This window comes from Eriocheir sinensis, unplaced genomic scaffold, assembly GCF_024679095.1.
Source record: "Eriocheir sinensis breed Jianghai 21 unplaced genomic scaffold, ASM2467909v1 Scaffold11, whole genome shotgun sequence".
In the NCBI taxonomy this organism is placed as follows: Eukaryota; Metazoa; Arthropoda; class Malacostraca; order Decapoda; family Varunidae; genus Eriocheir; species Eriocheir sinensis.
This window is the reverse complement of record NW_026110407.1, coordinates 1,630,001-1,650,296: the sequence shown is the minus strand read 5'-3', so window position 1 is coordinate 1,650,296 and position 20,296 is coordinate 1,630,001. Positions and strand designations below refer to the sequence as shown.

Below are 20,296 nucleotides of genomic sequence, written 5' to 3'. Positions count from 1 at the left end.
GACCAAGTTTTGTAGGTCACTTTCATTTTCTGCAATGAGCACCGTGTCAACAGCAAACAGTACTGAATTCAGTACCCACTTCCTTCCCTCAATCAGTCAGCCTCTGAAATGATGAAGGCTGAGCACCAGGCAGGGAAGAGAACATTCCAGCAAACTATAATGTAAAAAATGTAAAGCCAATAAAATATTCCTGTGGATTGATGAACAACTCATGATTGTATAGAGCCTGTGGCAGCCAGCAACATAAAACATTTTCTTGTCATGAAAGTGAGCATAAATACTCACTTTAAGGCAGTTCACACAGCTACAAAGAATAAAATACAAAATGAACAACATACATCACAAGACAAAGCCCCTGCTGAGAGTGTTGGCCACACAGTGTTAGGCCTTGGCACAAGTATGAGAGAGTATTAACATGCACAAGGTGTCTTAACCATCCTCTTCCCCGCCGCCTGTGAGGAGAGAAACCAAGCATGAGTCTTGTCAGCCGGGCAGGGAATTGGTCAATGCTATTTGTCATGCCATACACTGCTTGTGGGAATATTTACAGGTTCATCACATGCAGCAAAACCATTCTTCCTTGTTGTTACTAAGGCAAACAGCTGATGTTGAGTTTTATTGTAATGCCTTGAAAACTAAGGACACCTTCCCTGTACAAGATACTACAGAGATACTTAGTAGCATAACCACTTTTTAATGTATATGAAACTAGTCCAGAATTCTCCATTTCCTGCCTCTTGAGCCACGAGGCTGGGGGAGTAAGGCTCAGCACTGCCCACAGACTGGCTGACCAGCTCCAGGGCTCTCTCCAGGGCCGAGTCCTGGCCAGAGTGGGCACCATGGGCAGCCTCCCCTAACCTGAGTCTCCTCTACACCCACCACTGAATGGGTATCACGTATCAACGGGGGCTGTGCCCTTCCTCCCCAGGGGGGGCTCTAAACTCTATGCAGAGATCTGTCACTTATGAGCTTCATGCCTTCTCGGGGAAGGTAGTGACGGACAATCCTGAGTCTATTGTGTGATGAGATCATGGTGAATTACACACACACACACACACACACACACACACACACACACACACACACATTTCTAACTAACAGGGAAATGAGGACAATAATCAAGGACAAGGTTTCCAACTGGTGCCCAGTGAGGAGTGGGGTCCCACAAGGTTCAGTGCTGGCGCCAATAATGTTTGCTGTTTATATAAATGATATGGTGGAGGAGTGACCAGCTATGTGAGTTTGTTTGCAGATGATGCAAAGCTGTTGAGACGAGTCAATGATGTGAAGGACTGTGAGGCATTGCAGAGGGACCTGGACAAAATATGGGAGTGGAGTGGTACATGGCAGATAGAACAACCTTGGGATATGTAAAAAAAAATAGTTTGGTAGGAGTGGTAGATGTGAATACAATTATAAGATGGGAGGTGAGATAATATGCAGAGGAATGGAAGAAAAAGATTTGGGAGTGACTGTCTCAGAGAACATGTCACCGGACAAACACATCAACAGGATAACATAAGGACAGCATTTGTGTATTTTGGACGAGGAGATGATGAAGAAAATAATAGTTACAATGATAAGGCCAAGGTTGGAGTATGCAGCAGTGGTCTGGTCTCCTCATGAAAAGAAGAACATAAGAAAGCTGGAAAGAGTGCAGAGAGTGGCAACTAAGGTAGTACCGGAACTTAGGGATCGGACTTACGAGGAGAGACTCAATAGCATGGGGCTCACAACCCTGGAGAGAAGAAGAGAGAGAGAGATGAGACCTGATAGCGGTGTACAGGGTGGCGAGTGGGGTGGAGAATCTGGACAGAGAGGACCTGTGTGTGTGGAGCGAGAGAGAAACGAGAGAACATGGAGAGTTGAGGGCGACCACGTGTAGGCGAGATGTGAAAAAGTTTAGCTTCCCAAACAGAAGCATTGAGCTGTGGAATGGACTGGAGGAGGAGGTGATTTGTGCAAGAAGCATTCATGATTTTAAGTAATAGTTGGATAAGAGGATATGGAGACGGACAGCGCGAGGGTAGCTCTTTTCCTGTGTCACAACTAGGTAAATATACACACACACACACACACACACACACACACACACACACACAGAGAGACACACACCCACACCCACACGGCCCGGTAGCTCAGGGGTAGAGCGTCTGGCTCACAACCAGAAGGACCGCGGCTCAATTCCCCGGCCGGGTTAAGATAAGTTGGGTTTATCTTCTTTCACGTGTAGCCCCTGTTCACCTAGCAGTGAGTAGGTACGCGACGTCAGGCAAGGAGTTGTGACCTCGTTGTCGCGGTGTGTTGTGTGTGAGTGGTCTCAGTCCTACCCAAAGATCAGTACTATGAGCTCTGTGTTCCTCCGTAGGGGAACGGCTGGCTGTCTCGAGAGAGACCCGCAGCAGACCAAGAGGTGAATTACACACACACACACACACACACACACACACACACACACAGACAGACAGACACACCCACATCCACACCCACACCCACACCCACACACATGTAAGAAACAATAAAGACTGTAATTCTGCAAGAAGACCTAAACAAGATTTGGAAGTGGAGTATGGAATGGGAGATGAAATTCAATGTGAAAAAAATGTCATGTTATGGAAATGGGAAAAAGAGAAGGAAGACCAAAATGGACATATAAAATGGGAGATGGTGAAACATTAAAGAAAGTACACGAAGAGAGAAATCTGGGAGTAACAATGCAAGATAACAAACAGCCAGAGAGTCATGTTAATCGGATATTCGGTGATACGTATAACATGGTGAGAAATATAGGAACAGCATTCCACTACATGGATATGATGAGAAAGTTAATTACCACCATGACCAGACCAAAGTTGGAATTGCAGAGGCAGTGTGGTCTCCCCATAAGAAGAAACACATAAAGAAACTAGAAAGAATACAAAAATGGTTCCAGAGCTGGAGGGATTGACACATGAGGAAAGACTAAAGGAAATGGACCTACCAACACTAGAACAAAGAAGAGAAAGGGGAGACCTAATACAAACCTACAAATTATTGAACAAAATGTAAGAAGTAGACAACGAGGAGTTACTACTAAAAGAGGAAATTACCGCCAGGAACACAAGAGGACAGCAAAAAATTGAGGAAAGGAAGATGCTTGAGAGACACAAAGAAATATATCTTCCTGCAAAGAAATATAGAGCTTTGGAACAGACTAAGTGAGGATGTAGTATTGGCGAGGAGTGTGCTAAGGAAAAGTTGGATAAATGTAGATACGGAGACGGGACCACACCAGCGTAAAGCCCAGGCCTGTAAAACTACAACTAGGTAAATACACACACACACACACACACACACACACACACACACACACACATATGATATCCTTCTCTTTGATCTTCCTGTGTTAGTCTTCCCTAAGCTGTCCTTCCCTTCCCTTCACTCTCTCTCTCCCTCGCCTTCCATCCTGAACAAACCCTTGCAGCCCTTCATGCTCCCTCTTACTCTTTGTCTAGGAGTGGCCCATCATCTGTAGTCTTGGCCACCCTGCCCTTGGCCATGGCTGGCACCGTGGGCAGCAGCATCTTGGTGGTCAGCTCACGGCCACAGACCTTGCCCACGACCTGACCTATGGAAAAAAGAATGGAGGTGATTTCCAGCAAATACCACTGATAAATAAATGCCCAGGAAGGGGCAAGTTTAATACCTGTGGACACTACGCTGCTTTAATAGCAACATCTCACAAAAAAAAAAAAAATCTCTCTCTCTCACACACAAAACTAGGTAAATACACACACACACACACACACACACACACACACACACACACACACACACACACACACACACACACATCCTGCCTCGCCGCACCAAGAAACATCAGATTACCTCAGGCCGTTGTGTCAAGAACAGGAGTGAGTCCTTTGCTCTCCAGTACTGAACAAAAATCACATCATGAAGCCAAACACCAGATTCTCATCAAGTGTGCGTCTAGTGGTGGGTGGCAAGTGACCACGACCCACCTCAGGTGAGGCTGCCCATCATGAGTGAGGCCCCGGCCAATGCTCTCCTCAACAATGAGCAAAGCTGAAATGTCAGGGGAAATTCTCAACAATACTGGCAGCATGGAGCATCACCAGGGCTCAAGGCAGCTCTCCCTTAGTTTCCGAGACATGAAAATAAAGAGAGCTGAGAAGAAGGACTCAGTTCTGGATGACAAGTTTTCCCTACTCTTCCAGGCACAGTTCAGTGTTGGTGAGGTGGTGTTCCAAGTGTGTCACTGCCTGCAGTGTTCATGGCAGCCAGGAGCCTCATGCTTGGCCCACAGTCTGCTGGGATGATGCATTTGCCAAGCAAGGGCGCACACACTGCCTCAGAAGGTTCCATGGCCACAGGTTTTGGACGTGTTTGATGCCAAATTCCAATCTGCCACAGGAAGAGGCTTGACAGAAGACAACCTAAAGTTCTTAGCTGGAAAGGCATTCAGGAGTCCTCAAGTACAAGATTTCACTAACATGTCATGGTCATGGTTCTGCAAGGAGCCTCTGTCAGGACGGAACTTAACTTTTTGGGAGTGGTTCTTTGAAGGTCACCAAGGAGCACAGCCTTAGAGCTTTGGGCTTTGTGGGACACCCGCAGGCTGAGGAAATGATACAAAACTCCAAGCCTAGGGCTCCTGCGCTTCTCTGACTCAGAAGTTGGGGGAGGCAATATGGCATGGAAGACACCACTAAAGACTGTGTTCAGAGGCAGGTATTCCTGCTCCAGCCTTGTACCAGTAACTCCTTTGTCCGCTGGGTGAGGTGGTAAGGTACAGTCTGGGGCATGTGCTCTAGCAGACCTTCAATTCGTCCTGTACCTGAACCTAAAGAGCAGCAAGTACTACACCACAGCCAACAATGGGTGTGTCAAGCCTCGTCTAATTCTTAACATCCCAGCAGCAGGGCACGTCAGGGGAATCCTAGCCCAGTGCTCCACAAGCAATGTATCCAAGGCATGATGCCGTAGATCCACCTCCTGTGAGCACCAAGCCATCTCATTGTGCTCGGTATTATAAGACACTTTGGCTTCTCACATCGGCTATTTCTGAAGGTCAAAGAGGGGGTCAATCAGGTTCTAATGAGTGTTTTTTAAGGTTCATGCTACAGAAGAAGGATCAAACTACCACCGGGCTCATAAAACCACCCCTGGAAATGCTCACAACTCCTAGGAAAGCCTTGCCAAATATGTGAACTTGGTTAACAAAATGTTTTAATATAGGAGTGACAATGTGTCTCCACAACACCCCCACAACAACCCTGCTGATTATCCTGACACCCTGGAAAGCCTGCCAGACACAGACTTCTCAGCCTCCGTGTGGTCCTCAGTGTTTGGCAGCGTGACAGACAGGGACTGACTGGAAAAGTGGACACTTGTCCGTGGTGGAAAATATTATTTGCATGCTGTTCACAACTAATGGATGTTAAGAAACAGTACAGAAATCTTCTCATATTTGTCTGTCATAAACCTAGTAAATGTTTATCAGTGTTTGTAGGAGTTTTTTTTGGGTGTTGTATTAGCTAATATGAATACAAGTGTGCCGATGGAGGCTCGTAAGTGCTGCAATCCCATTTTTTCATAATAATAATAATAATAATAATAATAATAATAATAATAATAATAATAATAATAATAATAATAATAATTAACAAAATTCTGTGGGCCAGGTTTAACACTTTGCTCTTGTTTAGGAAGAAATTAAGTATGATTTGCAGGTACCTGAAAGGATCACTTGACCTTTGGCCTCAACCCATGGAGCTAGTCTGCTATCAGGAACACTCAACTGAGACTTTCCATTCATACACACACACACACACACACACACACACACACACACACACACACACACTCTCTCTCTCTCTCTGCGGCTCAGTCACCCACCTTTCCCACGGCCTGGCCTCCCAGCACAGAGAAGGTCACCCCCACTGCCTTGCTCATCAGGGTCTTGATCCTCACCACGCGGGACACCTTGTCGCCATTCAGGTAACACTTGACCTGCGGGATGCCACTGCCGGCAGCCACGGGCTGTGAGGCGGAGGGGAGGAGGGAAGGAGTGTCAGTGAGGGCCGCAGAATGGTCCCCAAAATAGTGGCTTCAGAGCTAGTGACGTTTTCTTACTTTTTGATATCGCTGGGCACATGAGAGCAACAGCATCACACAGCATTGACTCAAAGCCTGTGTACTGCTGCAAGGGGATGAAGGAATGAAGAAGCTGCTTACTCTTGCATAAGGGACTTGGACAGCATAGGGAAGAGCTGAAGTAGAAAGAGTTTGTAGGATGGGTCAGGCCAGGCTGGGTTAGGTTAGAAAGGGGGTGAAAGAATGAAGAAGCCAGTTAACTCTTGCATAAGGGATTTGGACAGCATTGAGATGAGCTAGAGTAGAAAAAGAGTTTGTAGGATGGGTCAGGCCAGGCTAGCTTAGGTGTGGGGGGGGCTGGGTTAGGTTAGGAAGGGGGTGAGAGTGAGGAAGCTGGTCAACTCTTGCATAAGGGATTTGGACAGCATAGGGATGAGGTAGAGTAGAAAAAAAGTTTGCAGGATGGGTCAGGCTAGGCTGGGTTAGGTGTGGGGGGCTGAGTTAGGTTAGGAAGAGGAGGGGACAGTGGGATTGGTTGGTTTAATAAGGGCAGGAAAGAATGAAGAAGCTGGTTAACTCTTGCATACGGGATTTGGCAGCACAGGGATGAGTTAGTGTAAAACAGAGAAATACAGACACACAAACCCTCACATAAAACTCAAAAGATCAACACAAGACTTAACTCAACTTGTGTCTACTCCAACAAGGCATATCCGGACACACTCACCTCCACATAAGAGCCGAGGAAGGCAGCCACAAGCGCCGGGCCAATGTTCAGCGCGACAAACAGCGGGTAGGGGAGAGTTAGCGCCTCCTGCTGCACCCGGCACTCACTGTCTGAGGCCCGGCTAAGGAAAGTTGGTAGGAAACTTAAGACAGTATTCATTTGTTAATCATTTACTAGCATCATAATTCTTTTCATCACTCTCCACTCCCTGTCCTAACCTATCCAAAGATGCCACACCTGACCCAGCCTGGCTTGACCCATCCTTCAAACTTTTGTTCTACTCAAGCTCATCCCGATGCTGTCCAAATCCCTTATTTTATTTTATTTATTTTTTTACAGCTAAGGAGACAGTTCAAAGATAAGTAAAAATTGCCGTAGAAATTCAAAGATAAGTAAAAATTGACGTAGAAATTCAAAGATAAGTAAAAATTGACGTAGAAATTCAAAGATAAGTAAAAATTGTCGTAGAAATTCAAAGATAAGTAAAAATTGCCGTAGAAATTCAAAGATAAGTAAAAATTGCCGTAGAAATTCAAAGATAAGTAAAAATTGCCGTAGAAATTCAAAGATAAGTAAAAATTGTCGTAGAAATTCAAAGATAAGTAAAAATTGTCGTAGAAATTCAGAGATAAGTAAAAATTGTCGTAGAAATTCAAAGATAAGTAAAAATTGCCGTAGAAATTCAAAGATAAGTAAAAATTGCCGTAGAAATTCAAAGATAAGTAAAAATTGCCGTAGAAATTCAAAGATAAGTAAAAATTGCCGTAGAAATTCAAAGATAAGTAAAAATTGCCGTAGAAATTCAAAGATAAGTAAAAATTGCCGTAGAAATTCAAAGATAAGTAAAAATTGCCGTAGAAATTCAAAGATAAGTAAAAATTGCCGTAGAAATTCAAGAAGTAAAAATGGAAAGACTGAGTGGCGGGAATGTGATAATTGAAGATCCTTAAGACATGACTGAGCAAAACAAAAAGTTCCAGCAAGTTTTTACAATAGAATCAAATTTCAAGTTACCGCACCACCACAACCGCACTGATGATTTTTCAGTACCGCGCCACCTCTGGCAGACAGTTATACGAGCCTGTTTGCAGATGATGCAAAATTGCTAAGACATACTAGAAACAGTAAAGACTGTGATATTCTCTAAGAAGACCTGAACAAGATTTGGAAATGGAGTATTGAATGGGAGATGAAATTCAATGTGAAGAAATGTCATGTAATGGAAATGGGGAAGAGTGAAGGGAGACCAAAATGGACATATAAAATAGGAAATGGAGAAATATTAACCCGGCAGCTTCGGCGGACCCCATTTGGGGCTCGACTCAAAACCCCTAATTCCAGCTAATTGTTGGTGGTGGCGGCATAGTGCAACCCACCATGCATGGTCATTGTGGTGGGTGAGTGATCTTGAGGTGGGCTTATTTGTCATAGGTTGTGTTGTAAGGTCATGGCAGACTGAATTAGCTACCCATACAGTAATCACTTGTTAAACTCTCTAAAGTAGACAACAAGCGACTCTCGGCTAGATGCCGCACGTCACGACTGCTTGTTTTGTAACAAACACTGCCCATAACAATGGAGGAAAAGTAAATATTTTTAACGGCTTTATGGTCATGAGAGGAGTACTCTGATGTATGTTCCATGCTCTTTTTTTAGTCTCAAAATGCAGTGTAATGTTGCCGTTTCTCGGCCACCTCTCGGCTTTCCCATAGCCGAAGCCCACGGGCTAAAGAGAGTTCAAGAAGAGAGAGATCTGGGAGTGACAATACAAGATAATCAACAGCCTGAAAGTCATGTAAATCGGATATTCAGTGATACGTATAATATGGTGAGAAATATAGGATTAGCATTCCACTACATGGATAAGGATATGAAGAAAAAGTTAGTAACCAATATGATTAGGACAAAATTGGAATATGCGGAGGCAGTGTGGTCTCCCATAAGAAACACAAAAAACTAGAAAGAATACAAAGAATGGCAACAAATATGGTTCCAGGGCTGGAGAGATTGACGACACATAAGGAAAGACTAAAGGAAATGGACCTACCAACACTAGACCAAAGAGGAAAGGGGAGACCTAACACTAATTTATAAATTATTGAGCAAAATGGAAGAAGTAGATAATGAGGAGTTACTACTAAAAGAAGGAATAAACACCAGGAACACAAGAGGACACAGTAAAAAATTTAGGAGGAAGATGCTTGGGAGACATAAAGAAAAATAGCTTACCGCAAAGAAATATAGAGGTTCGGAAAAGACTAAGTGAGGATGTAGTATCGGCAAAGAGTGTGCAAAGCTTTAAGGATAAGTTAGACAAATACAGATACGGAGACGGGACCACACGAGCGTAAGCCCAGGCCCTGTAAAGCCACAACTAGGTAAATACACATAATAACAGCCTATGTCTCCCCTAAAACCAAAGGTTGGAATGAGGCAAGATGTAACACTATGCTGGAAGACACAATACGGGCACTGACAGATGAAATAAAAAATATTAAAAAGGTATTATTAACAGGAGACTTAAATTGCAGAGAAATGAAATGGGAAAATTAGACAACAGAGGGTGGTGGAAATACCTGGGGAAGTAAACTATTGAGGCTGGCAACAGATAACCTGGTGACGCAGTGGGTGCAAGGAGAAACAAGGCTGAGAGGGGATCACCAACCATCAAGACTTGACCTAATTTTCACAAAAAACGTGGAGTTGGATGAAGGAGTCACTCACGAGTGCCCCTTAGGAAAGAGTGACCATGAACTATTGGCGATGAAAACTTTGGAAGGATGTGAATATTGAGATGAGGCTTATAAGGAAAAACTATGCTCAGGCAGATTACGTTGGACTCAAGACTTTCTTCACTGGGGTAGACTGGACTGGTATGAAGAGGAGTACTGATATTCAAGAGAAATATGACTTTTTTATGAATATTTACAACAGAGGAACAGAGATATATGTTCCATACTACACAGTAAAAACTAAAGGAGAGAAAACATGGTTTGGATGGAGGTGTGGAACAGCAAGAAGAAATATCAATAAGGCAAGGAGGAATTTAAAGAAAAGACCAAATAAGAACAATAGGGACAAACATAAAAAGCAAGAAATGATTACGTGAAAATAAGGAGGAGGAAGCTAAATTTGAAAGAAGAATAGTTTTTATATGTAAAGAAGAACCAAAAATGTTTTATAAATTAGTGAATGGGAAGTTGAAAAGAAATGAGGGAGTGGAAAGGATAAAAGAAAAAATGTATTCTACGAAACAGACAAAGAAATTGCAGAAATATTAAATAAAAAATTCATAAAGTGTTTACGAAAGAAACTGACTTTGACTGGGGCTCGGAAATTGCAATGAAGGGAAATTAAATCTTGTAAATGTTGAGAAAGGGGAACTGTTGCAGCTGATGAAAACCTTAGAGGGAAGGAAAGCTACGGGACCGGATGACATCTCCGGTCAAGTGCTAAAAGAGTGTAGAAATGAATTACTGGAGCCACTTCATGACATGATAACATGCTCTATGAATACAGGAAAAGTGCCCTTAGAGTGGAAGAGAGCGAACATATTACCAATTTATAAAAGTGGAGATAAAACTGAACCACTAAATTATAGGCCAGTCTCTTTGACAAGTGTAATGTGCAAGATTTGTGAAAGTATAATAAAAAAAACAATGGACTGATCATTTAGAAAAGGAAAACATGATAAATGAAGGACAGTTTGAATTTAGAAAAGGGAAATCGTGTGTCACCAACTTACAGTGTTTCTACTCAAGAGCAACAGACAGGGTGCAAGAAAGAGAAGGGTGGGCTGATTGTGTGTATCTCAATTTGAAAAAAGCTTTTGACAAGGTTATGCACAAAAGGTTAACCTGGAAACTACAGCAGTGGGGAGGAATGGGCAGAAAGGTTAAAGAGTGGATGAAGGATTACTTAACAGGAAGAGAAATGAGGACGGTGATTAGAGAAGAGAAATCAAATTGGAGGAGAGTAGAGAGTGGAGTTCCTCAAGGCTCAGTTCTGGCACCAATAATGTTCATGATATATATAAATGATATGCCCATGGGTATAAAAAGTTATATGAGCCTTTTTGCAGACGATGCAAAGTTAATGAGAAAAGTGAGGACGGAGGAAGACTGTGAGGAGCTGCAAAAAGACCTGGACAGAGTGTGCAGATGGAGCCAGTTATGGGAGGTGGAATTTAATGCAAACAAATGCCATGTTATGGAAATGGGGAGAAGTAAAAAAAGACCGAGGAAAACATACAGGATGGGAGGAGACAACTTAAAGGTGGTACATGAAGAAAAGGATTTGGGAGTAACGATGCAAGACACACTATCCCCAGAAAAGCACATAAGAAAGCTGTTTGGAAAAACCTACAAGATGCAAAATATAACAGGAGCTGCCTTGTATAGGCCAACCGGCCTCTTGCAGACTCCTTACATTCTTATGTTCATTCCATTTTACAGACAAATAAATGATACAGAATTGCAACTAAAATGGTCCCAGAACTCTGGAATATGACGTATGAAGACAGACTGAGGGAGATGGACTTGACGACACTGGAACAAAGAAGGGAGAGAGGAGATGTGATCACGCTGTATAAGTTGGTAAATAAGTTTGATGAGGTGGATAGGGATGATCTCTTCTCAACTGTGAGGACACAGGGGCTGAGAGGACATGGAAAGAAACTTCATAAAGGAACCTGTTTGAGTGACTTGAAAAAGTGGGTATAGTTTTCCACGTAGAAGTGTTAACACATGGAACAGCTTGCAGGAAGAGGTGGTGGAGGCGAGCAGTGTCCACCAAATGAAGGAAAGGCTGGATGAATGTAGATATGGAGACAGGACTATTAGAGCTTAGCTCGGGCCACCTAGACTACAAATAGCTAAATACACACACACACACAAACACACACACACACACACACACACATCTATCCTTCCCTCTCTCTTCCTTTTCCTTTCCTACCCTTTTGTCCTTTCCTTTCTCTTTCCCTTCCCTTGAGTCTAGCATGGATCAAACCATGGGTGCATGAGTCTCCCCTTCCCCTACACACACACACACACACACACACACATGGAACAGACTTGACGAGGAGACTGTGTGTGCAAAAACGATTCATGAATTTAAAGCCAAACTGGATAATAAGTGTTATGGAGACGGGACAGCACGAGCCTAGTACGGTTCTTTTCCTGTATTTCACAACTAGGTAAATACACACACACACACACACACACACACACACACACACACGGCAGGCTATGGCAGACAGCACCTGTGTGAAGACTGCCGCTGCCCGTGCCTCCGTCATGCGTCCCTCCGTGGTAATGATGTTGAACAGCTCGCCGCCGCCGCCACCAGGGAACTCCACCACCAGATGAACGTGCAACAGGGTCTCCACCACCTTGAAGAGCCTGTGGTGATGAAATGGTGGTGAGGATGGTGATGGTGGTGGGAGGGTGTGTTACTTAACCACTAGAGCGGAGGTTCTTAAATTTTTTGCTAGGTACTTTTCTTCCAGAGTTGACGCCCCTCTTGGAAATTATTAGCGGCAGCACACCCTCCAGTTCAAGAGCCAGTGCACTAGAGTACTGGTGTGTTGCAGGTACACTCTTCACTTATACATCAAGAATAAATATCTAAGTCGTCCCTCAATAACTGTTCTCTGTCAAGGTTGTGTGCCTGCCCAGACTGTGCAATTCCGTGTTCACCACTACAGACTGTCTCACACACACCCTGCTGCTAATGCTGACAATGATGATGATGGTAACCGCAGGACGGCATTTAAAAGTTGCACCTCAGTTTCTGGCAATGTGAAAAGTTTGGAAAGTTTTGTTTAGTTGGCGCAACATATGTGGTCGTATGCTGGAGACGGAAGGGGAAGGAATTATAGGAGAAGGGAACAGATCACAGGAGACGGGACACAACCCCCAATTAATACCTGGAACCCATTAGCTGCTGGGTGGACAGGGGCGTAGGGTATCGGAAAAGCCGCCCAAATTTTTCCACTCCGCCCAGGAATCAAACCCGGGCTCTCTCAGTTGTGAGCCGAGTGTGGCAATGTGAAGCAAACACAATATACGTGTAAATAAAATGCGCACTAATTTATGATCGCAGGAACCGAGGTGTTCTCCTACCGTGACACTACTGACTATGTTATCTTGGGTCGTTATAACAAGGTCGAGTATGTTATTTTGTCAAGTTGGTTCAGAAACCATTTGGCTTAGATAATTTTCTTCTACAAATTCGATCATTCTATGTGACTCGCCTTCTGTACCTGACAGTGTCGCCCAGTCAATATGGGGGAGGTTAAAGTCTCCTAATATCAGTGAGTCGTTGTTATTAAGTGACTGCCTTAAGACGCTGAACATTTCAAGGTCGTCATCGAGTGATTGCCCGGGAGCCCTGTAGGTGACAGATATATTTAAATTGACTTTTGCAAAGTTTACTCGCACGCACAAATGTTCAACGATACTGTTTACACGATCTTTGTTGAAGAGTCTGTAGCCATCTATGTTGTTTTCGGAACTTAAATCAATATTTGTGGTGTCGATAAATGTTTCGGTTATAGCAATTATGTCAAAATATTCTGTCAGAGCATCTTAGTTCATCAAACTTGTTTCTTAGGCTACGCGCATTGAAACTAACAATTTTTAAGTTATCTAGAGGCTTGGTAATAGAGGTGGTGGTACTTGCGGGATCACAGTTACGGGTTTGTTGCGATGAATGGCGTCTATTTACACGGGCGGGGTGGAGGGACGTGGCTGAGGGTCGTTTTTTGATTGGGTGTCACGTACTGCGTCGTTGAGGAGTCTTCCGAATCTGGCTGCCCCGATGGGAGAAAAGTGTATTCCGTCCCTGTGGAAGAGCTCACTTTGTCCGTAGAAATTGTCCCAGGCGTTGAAGAGCTCCACGTCAAGCTCCCTACAAAGAGTCTGTAAGCGGTTGTTTAGGCTGAAGGCCTTACTGAAAAAGTCGCTCTCCGCCCACATCCGTGGTAGAACTCCTGAAATCAAAATGTTAGGGGATTTAGTCTTATACTGCTGGATGAGCCTACGGTACTTCTCCAGGAGTTCCTCAGACCGGGTCGTGGTGACGTCGTTCGTACCTGTGTGAATAACAAACAGTGAATCATTAGTAGCCTGGGGGGAGATCTCCTCAAGAGCAGCAGTTATGTCGTCGATCCCAGCACCAGGATACCAATAGTTCCGTCTTCGACGAGGAACTCTGCCGCAGAACTCAACGACCTGCTGGCGAATCATGGAGTCACCCACCAGGAAGGTGCTCTCCTGCTCGTCCTCCTCCTCCAGAATGCCAAACCTGTTGAGGCAATGAACAGGATAAATCGCCTGTCTGGCTGGTTTGGCTCCTCCATTCACGACGGTGAAGCCATCATGGTCGGTGCCACTAGCATCCTCCCGTTGCGTGGTGTTGTCCGCTGGTGTCGACGGTACCGCCGAGGGCAAGGGGGCGGTTGGAGAAGAGTTTGGCACCACAGCAACGTTAGCCTGGATGAATTCCTGCAAGGAGGGAACAGTGCGAGAAAGCTCTATTATTTTATTCTGGCCTGCTTCCATCTTCTCTTCCTGCTCCTACAGTCTTGTCTCAAGATGCTGCCTGGGGAGAGAAAGCTCTATTATTTTATTCTGGCCTGCTTCCATCTTCTCTTCCTGCTCCTACAGTCTTGTCTCAAGATGCTGCCTGGGGAGAGAAAGCTCTATTATTTTATTCTGGCCTGCTTCCATCTTCTCTTCCTGCTCCTACAGTCTTGTCTCAAGATGCTGCCTGGGGAGAGAAAGCTCTATTATTTTATTCTGGCCTGCTTCCATCTTCTATTCTTGCTCCTGCAGTCCTGTCTCAAGATGCTGCCTGGGGAGAGAAAGCTCTATTATTTTATTCTGGCCTGCTTCCATCTTCTATTCTTGCTCCTGCAGTCCTGTCTCAAGATGCTGCCTGGAGAGACACAGTCGACAGACAACAGAACGCCCTGTAAAAAAGTGAGCTGAGAAGCTACCGTTACAAGTACTGCACTTCTTAGGTGCCATCTCTCTCTCTCTCTCTCTCTCTCTCTCTCTCTCTCTCTCTCTCTCTCTCTCTCTCTCTCTCTCTCTCTCTCTCTCTCTCTCTCTCTCTCTCTCAGTGTGTGTGTGTGTGTGTGTGTGTGTGTGTGTGTGTGTGCGCTTGTCGATTTTGTGAAATAGGAATCTCTGGCATTATTATGTTTTTCTTGTTGAGATATCTACTATTCTCTCTCTCTCTCTCTCTCTCTCTCTCTCTCTCTCTCTCTCTCTCTCTCTCTCTCTCTCTCTCTCTCTCTCTCTCTCTCAATGTGTGTGTGTGTGTGTGTGTGTGTGTGTGTGTGTGTGTGTGTGTGTGTGTGTGTTTGTGTGTGTGTGTGTCACGTAGGGCCGGATTTGCCAATAGGCAACATAGGCCATTGGCCTAGGGCCCACTGGTAACTGAGGGCCCACTGGGGTCCTGGGGACTTAAGTTGTGGTGGCCCAATGGTCGAGAGAGAGAGAGAGAGAGAGAGAGAGAGAGAGAGAGAGAGAGAGAGAGAATAATGTTCGTTAACCTTCAGCACCTTGACCAAAAATCCACATTCATCAACTTTTGTGTGTCATATTCATTCCACAAAAATTAAATTTACTGACTCACAATGCAGGTTGCTCTTTTGAAACTGCCGCAGTCACCAGACTCGTACTGTGTGTGGCAGGGTTGCCATGTTTGTCCTTTTAAGGACAGTCTGTCCTTTTTTGAGCCTGTTTGTCCTTAAGTTTTCTTGAAAAAGGACAGTCAAAATCTCACACACACACACACACACAAAAAACACACACAAAATATATATATATATATATATATATATATATATATATATATATATATATATATATATATATATATATATATATATATATATATATATATATATATATAGATATATATATATATATATATATATATATATATATATATATATATATATATAGATGACAAAAAGAAATGTATCACTCGAACTCTATTTTCATGTTATATTTTCGTGATGACTAACATTTGTGCTTTCCTAAGGCGATAAAATAGTACTTAGAAACAAAACACATATAAATAAATGCTTTTGAGATCTCGGAGCAGTCATTCGAAGTTCTGTTTTGTGCGAAATGCAGAGACCGTTAACGATTTTTTTTTTCGCACATACGTACTGTTATAATTTTCATCCTATTCACACATTCGCTTATTGAGAAAAAAGGTTGATTGGTCTCTTCCTACACTACTATGAGGTTTAAATAGGCAAGGAAAGGCTTTAATATCCTCAAAAGCTGTGTTGAAATTATAGCTACTTCTATTGCTGGTGTTAGTCTGTTTAAATTCCCCGCCTTTTTGCACGCAGCGTTTGTAAAATAATAAAAACCTCACTGAACTCGCCACTTGTTGAATAAATGATCGTTGAAAAGCAAATGTTGTTGAGAAAATTAACTAGGGAAAAAAAAACTGCTTAAGAGACACCCACTTGAAGACAAACAAAAGAAATATTACAATTTTTACAGAGACGCATTTAGAAACAAAACATGACACTGAAAATAGAGAAAGAAATAGTTACGTCGAGAAAATAGCTTAGAAAATAAAGAATATGGTACAGTGACATGACAAAATACGAGTGTAAAGGATGACCAAACATTTTTATAAGGACTCTTAGAAACAAAACATGGCACAAAAATGGAAAAAATAACAATAACATCGAGAAATAGGTTAGAAATAAAGGATGTAGTAGAGTGACATGACAAATTACGAGTATATAAAGGATGACCAAACATTTTTCACAAGGACACTCTTAGAAGCAAAAGGAAACCAACGAAAATGCCTAAAAAAATTATATACACAAAATATGCCATAAAAGGAATAATAAACCCCAGAAAAGGCAAGATCAAGAGAATGTAGATGAAATTAGAAGCTTCACGGCGGCCATTACGGGAACCAGGACGAAGCAGGAGGTACGCACGGGAGACATTTTTCCCTCTAATTCAGGTACGCGGCATTTACACTACATCACAGGTAGCCAGACTAATTAAACAGATCACCAGGTACACTTCACCACTAACATTTCCCCGGTGAGACTCTTAGTAGTGGAGTTATGAGGGTGAGAACTGAGCCGGCGTGCAACATGGCGGCGCACTGTTCCTGAAGGCGTTAATCATTATTCCATTTGTATCCCTTTATGGCGGTTCTGTGTGAGTGTTACTGGTGTGTACGTGTAGCTTGTAGTCCCTAGTATGTGTGTGTGGCGTATGGGTGTCCTGTGATGTTTGAAAGTGTGTTAAAATAAGGATTAGCGGTGAGGATGCTGAGGACAAAAACAGCACACCATGGTAACGCGCCCCCAGTGTATACCCGGTCTCATTCATCACAATTAACTGTCATTAGGTAGATTTAAGCATTCTTGACTGAACATTGGGGGATTAAAATAAGGTATAGCGGTAAGGATGCTGAGGGGGACAAAACACAGCATGGTAACGCGCCTCCAGTGTATTCCCGGCTGCTCATTCCTCACAAGTAACTGTTTTCAGATAGTTTAAAGCGTTTAAGACCCACAGGCGAACGGTTTGGAAGTAAAGTTAAATATTTAGTGTAACGAAGGGGAGGGGGACAAAGCACACCATGGTAACGCGCCCCCAGTGTATTCCCGGTGGCTCATTCCTCATAATTTACTGATTTTACATAGTTTTTAGCATTTTAGACTCAAAGTGAACGTTGTGGAATTAAAGTTAAATATTTAGTCTAACGGTTTTTCGTGTTGACTGTGAAAGCGTCCGTGTGTGTGTGTGTGTGTGTGTGTGTGTGTGTGTGTGTGTGTTGTAAAGATGCCATACACATTAGCATGATTTTTAAAGGTAGTAAGTTACGTAATATTTTGGTTATTCTAGTTTTTTTTTTTTGGGGGGGGGGCAGTGAAGGTACCCCCCACTGTGTGTTCCCCCCTCCCCTCTCCCCCGACCCCCTTGTTCTAAGTGAGGTGTGTGTCTCAAAACCTTGCAGAACACTTATTAGCTCAAAGAAAGTAAAGGAAAAGTAAGTTAAGTCATTTGTTTAACTTCACTTTTTTTCCCATTTATCTCTCAGAAGGTTAAGTGGTTCTTGATATGCTGCCAATCATTTCCAGCCATTGCCTCAGCCACTCCTGTGTCCAGCACCTCCATATCCTCTTCTCTCTGTTCCCTTTGTTGCTCTTCTTTGCACCTCTGTCTTAAGTTTTCTCTTTACTGTACTGTCTAATTTTTGTCAGTTTGTTTAAGGTTCTGTTTTTGTTTCTCTCTCTCTCTCTCTCTCTCTCTCTCTCTCTCTCTCTCTCTCTCTCTCTCTCTCTCTCTCTCTCTCTCTCTCTCTCTCTCTCTCTCTCTCTCTCTCTCTCTCTCTCTCTCTCTCTCTCTCTCTCTCTCTCTCTCTCTCTCTCTCTCTCTCTCTCTATATATATATATATATATATATATATATATATATATATATGTATATATACAATGCCCCTGCATTGTTCCACTGCCTACACGTAACACGGCCCCATCAAACCTCGATAACAGAACTAGCCCTGCATTTAACCCTCTCAAGGTGGGAGTTAAGCTGAGTATGTAAATATATACAAAAGCATTGTGCAATGAAACGAAATTGCAATATGCAGCCAGAATAGAGTGCCAGAATACCGTTTTCTTTCATTAGGATAGGTAGTCGTTTTCTTTTATTATTTTTAACACAAGCTCTACGATCTGCAGATCAACATCGTTTGATAGCCTTAATTGTCATTAGATCTGCTTCGTTTATCTTCATGTCCATATCATGTTCTTTATGCATAACCAAAAAATGTTTCTAGGGGTGTTTCCTGGGGTGTATACTGTATATGTTGTCCTAGCACGCTTCCTTTGTCTTGAAAAAAATGCAAACAAACCACCAAAAATCTGATGCCAAATTGATCTCTTACACTGAACTAACTTATCCTTACAGAATATTCTTGGAGATTCTCAGGACTGGAGAAAAGTGGAGATAGATTATGTCGTCCCTGAAGAAATATATGAGTGGCTCACAAAAGAGAAAGTTAAAAGAAAGAAAAGCTGAACAACTGCTGTCACTTCCAAAGCTGACCACCTTTTTTAAACCACAAGGAGATTCAGAGCCTAGTACCAGTGACGGTAAACTCCCAGGTGATGATATAACAGATGTTCACTTTTATGATAAAGATGACGATGCAAGGTCAGCTGAGTCAAAACCACAGCTATTGAGTGAATCAGCAATAGAAGTATTAGTACCACCTGTGACTGAAGCTTCACCCAGTTCATCTCAGTTGACTGATAAGAATAATTCTATGGAACAAGATGTTAATGTTGATTTGTGTGTGTCGAGTGATCCAGCTGACTGGCAGGTAATTGATGATAAAGTGATTGAATATTTAGTAAATCATCCTCTTAAGCAAAATTGTGAACAAGATCAAGGTGACTTTTCAAAATCTACAAGAAGTGTAAGTGTGGGTGAAAAGGAAAGAGTTCGATATGTACCCAAATCCTTGTTTACTCGTAAATTGGCAAATGGTGAAAACATTAAAAGGGAATGGCTTGTGTATTCTCCACAAACTGGTGATGTATTTTGTGTTCCATGCAAGCTGTTCAGCAAGCAAGTCTCATTATTTACAAGTGGGTTTAGTGACTGGAAAACTGCCAGCGTAGAGTTGCTGAACATGAAAGTAGTAAAGATCATAAAAAGTCCGTTATTGCTTGGGGCATAAGGGCAGTTGCAGCAAGGCGAATTGATTCCACTTTGGCTTTGCAAGTAGATGCAGAGAGAAAATACTGGAGAGAGGTTCTGTTGCGCATAACTGAAACACTAAATTTTTTAACTTCAAGAGGTCTTCCTCTCAGAGGTAGTGATGAAAGAATTGGCTCTAACAACAATGGTAATTACCTTGGAGTATTAGAACTCATATCAAAATTTGACCCTCTTCTTGCACAGCATCTGGATGTGTACGGTGCTGTAGGTAGTGGAAACACTTCATATCTCTCAAAGACTACTTCTGATGACATGATCAATCTGATGGCTGAAGAAATTCACTCAGTTATCATAAGGGAAGCAAAACAAGCAAAATATTATTCAATTAGTGTCGATTCAACCCCAGATGTTAGTCACACTGACCAGCTTACATTCATAGTTCGATATGTAAAACCTGATGGTAAACCCGTTGAGCGATTTCTGAGGTTCATAGACATACATGACCATGGTTCAGCGAGCATAGCCTCAACTGTTTTACAAATAATCGAGGATGTTGGTCTTGATTTGGGTGACATGAGAGGCCAGAGTTATGACAATGCTGCCAATATGTCAGGCATTTACACTGGTCTCCAAGCCATAATAAAGGCTAGGAATCCCCTGGCATATTATGTCCCTTGTGCTGGTCATTCCTTAAACCTTGTTGGAACATCAGCTACCAGCAGTTGCCCAGGGTCGGCTTCA

The 20,296-nt window shown here is 42.9% G+C and overlaps 1 protein-coding gene and 1 pseudogene across 4 annotated transcripts in view; one reads left to right on the top strand and one right to left on the bottom strand.

The window, feature by feature from the left end:
• The window catches only part of LOC126989212 (netrin receptor DCC-like), a 38,774-nt gene that overhangs the window by 7,413 nt on the left and 11,065 nt on the right, over nt 1-20,296 (bottom strand). For 2 of the 4 annotated variants that reach the window (XM_050847819.1, XM_050847821.1), the window contains exons 1-2: nt 3,868-4,073; nt 3,484-3,607 (exon numbers count right to left, since the gene is read on the bottom strand). In XM_050847819.1, coding sequence (XP_050703776.1) covers nt 3,484-3,563 — 80 coding nt within the window. In that variant the 5' untranslated portion in view covers nt 3,564-3,607; nt 3,868-4,073. Of the gene's footprint in view, nt 1-338; nt 453-3,483; nt 3,608-3,867; nt 4,074-5,898; nt 6,043-6,823; nt 6,945-12,086; nt 12,226-20,296 lie in introns of those variants that run through there. The other 2 variants (XM_050847818.1, XM_050847817.1) reach the window with 2 other exon arrangements.
• On the top strand, nt 3,934-5,210 carry LOC126989213 (signal transducer and activator of transcription 5A-like; annotated as a pseudogene).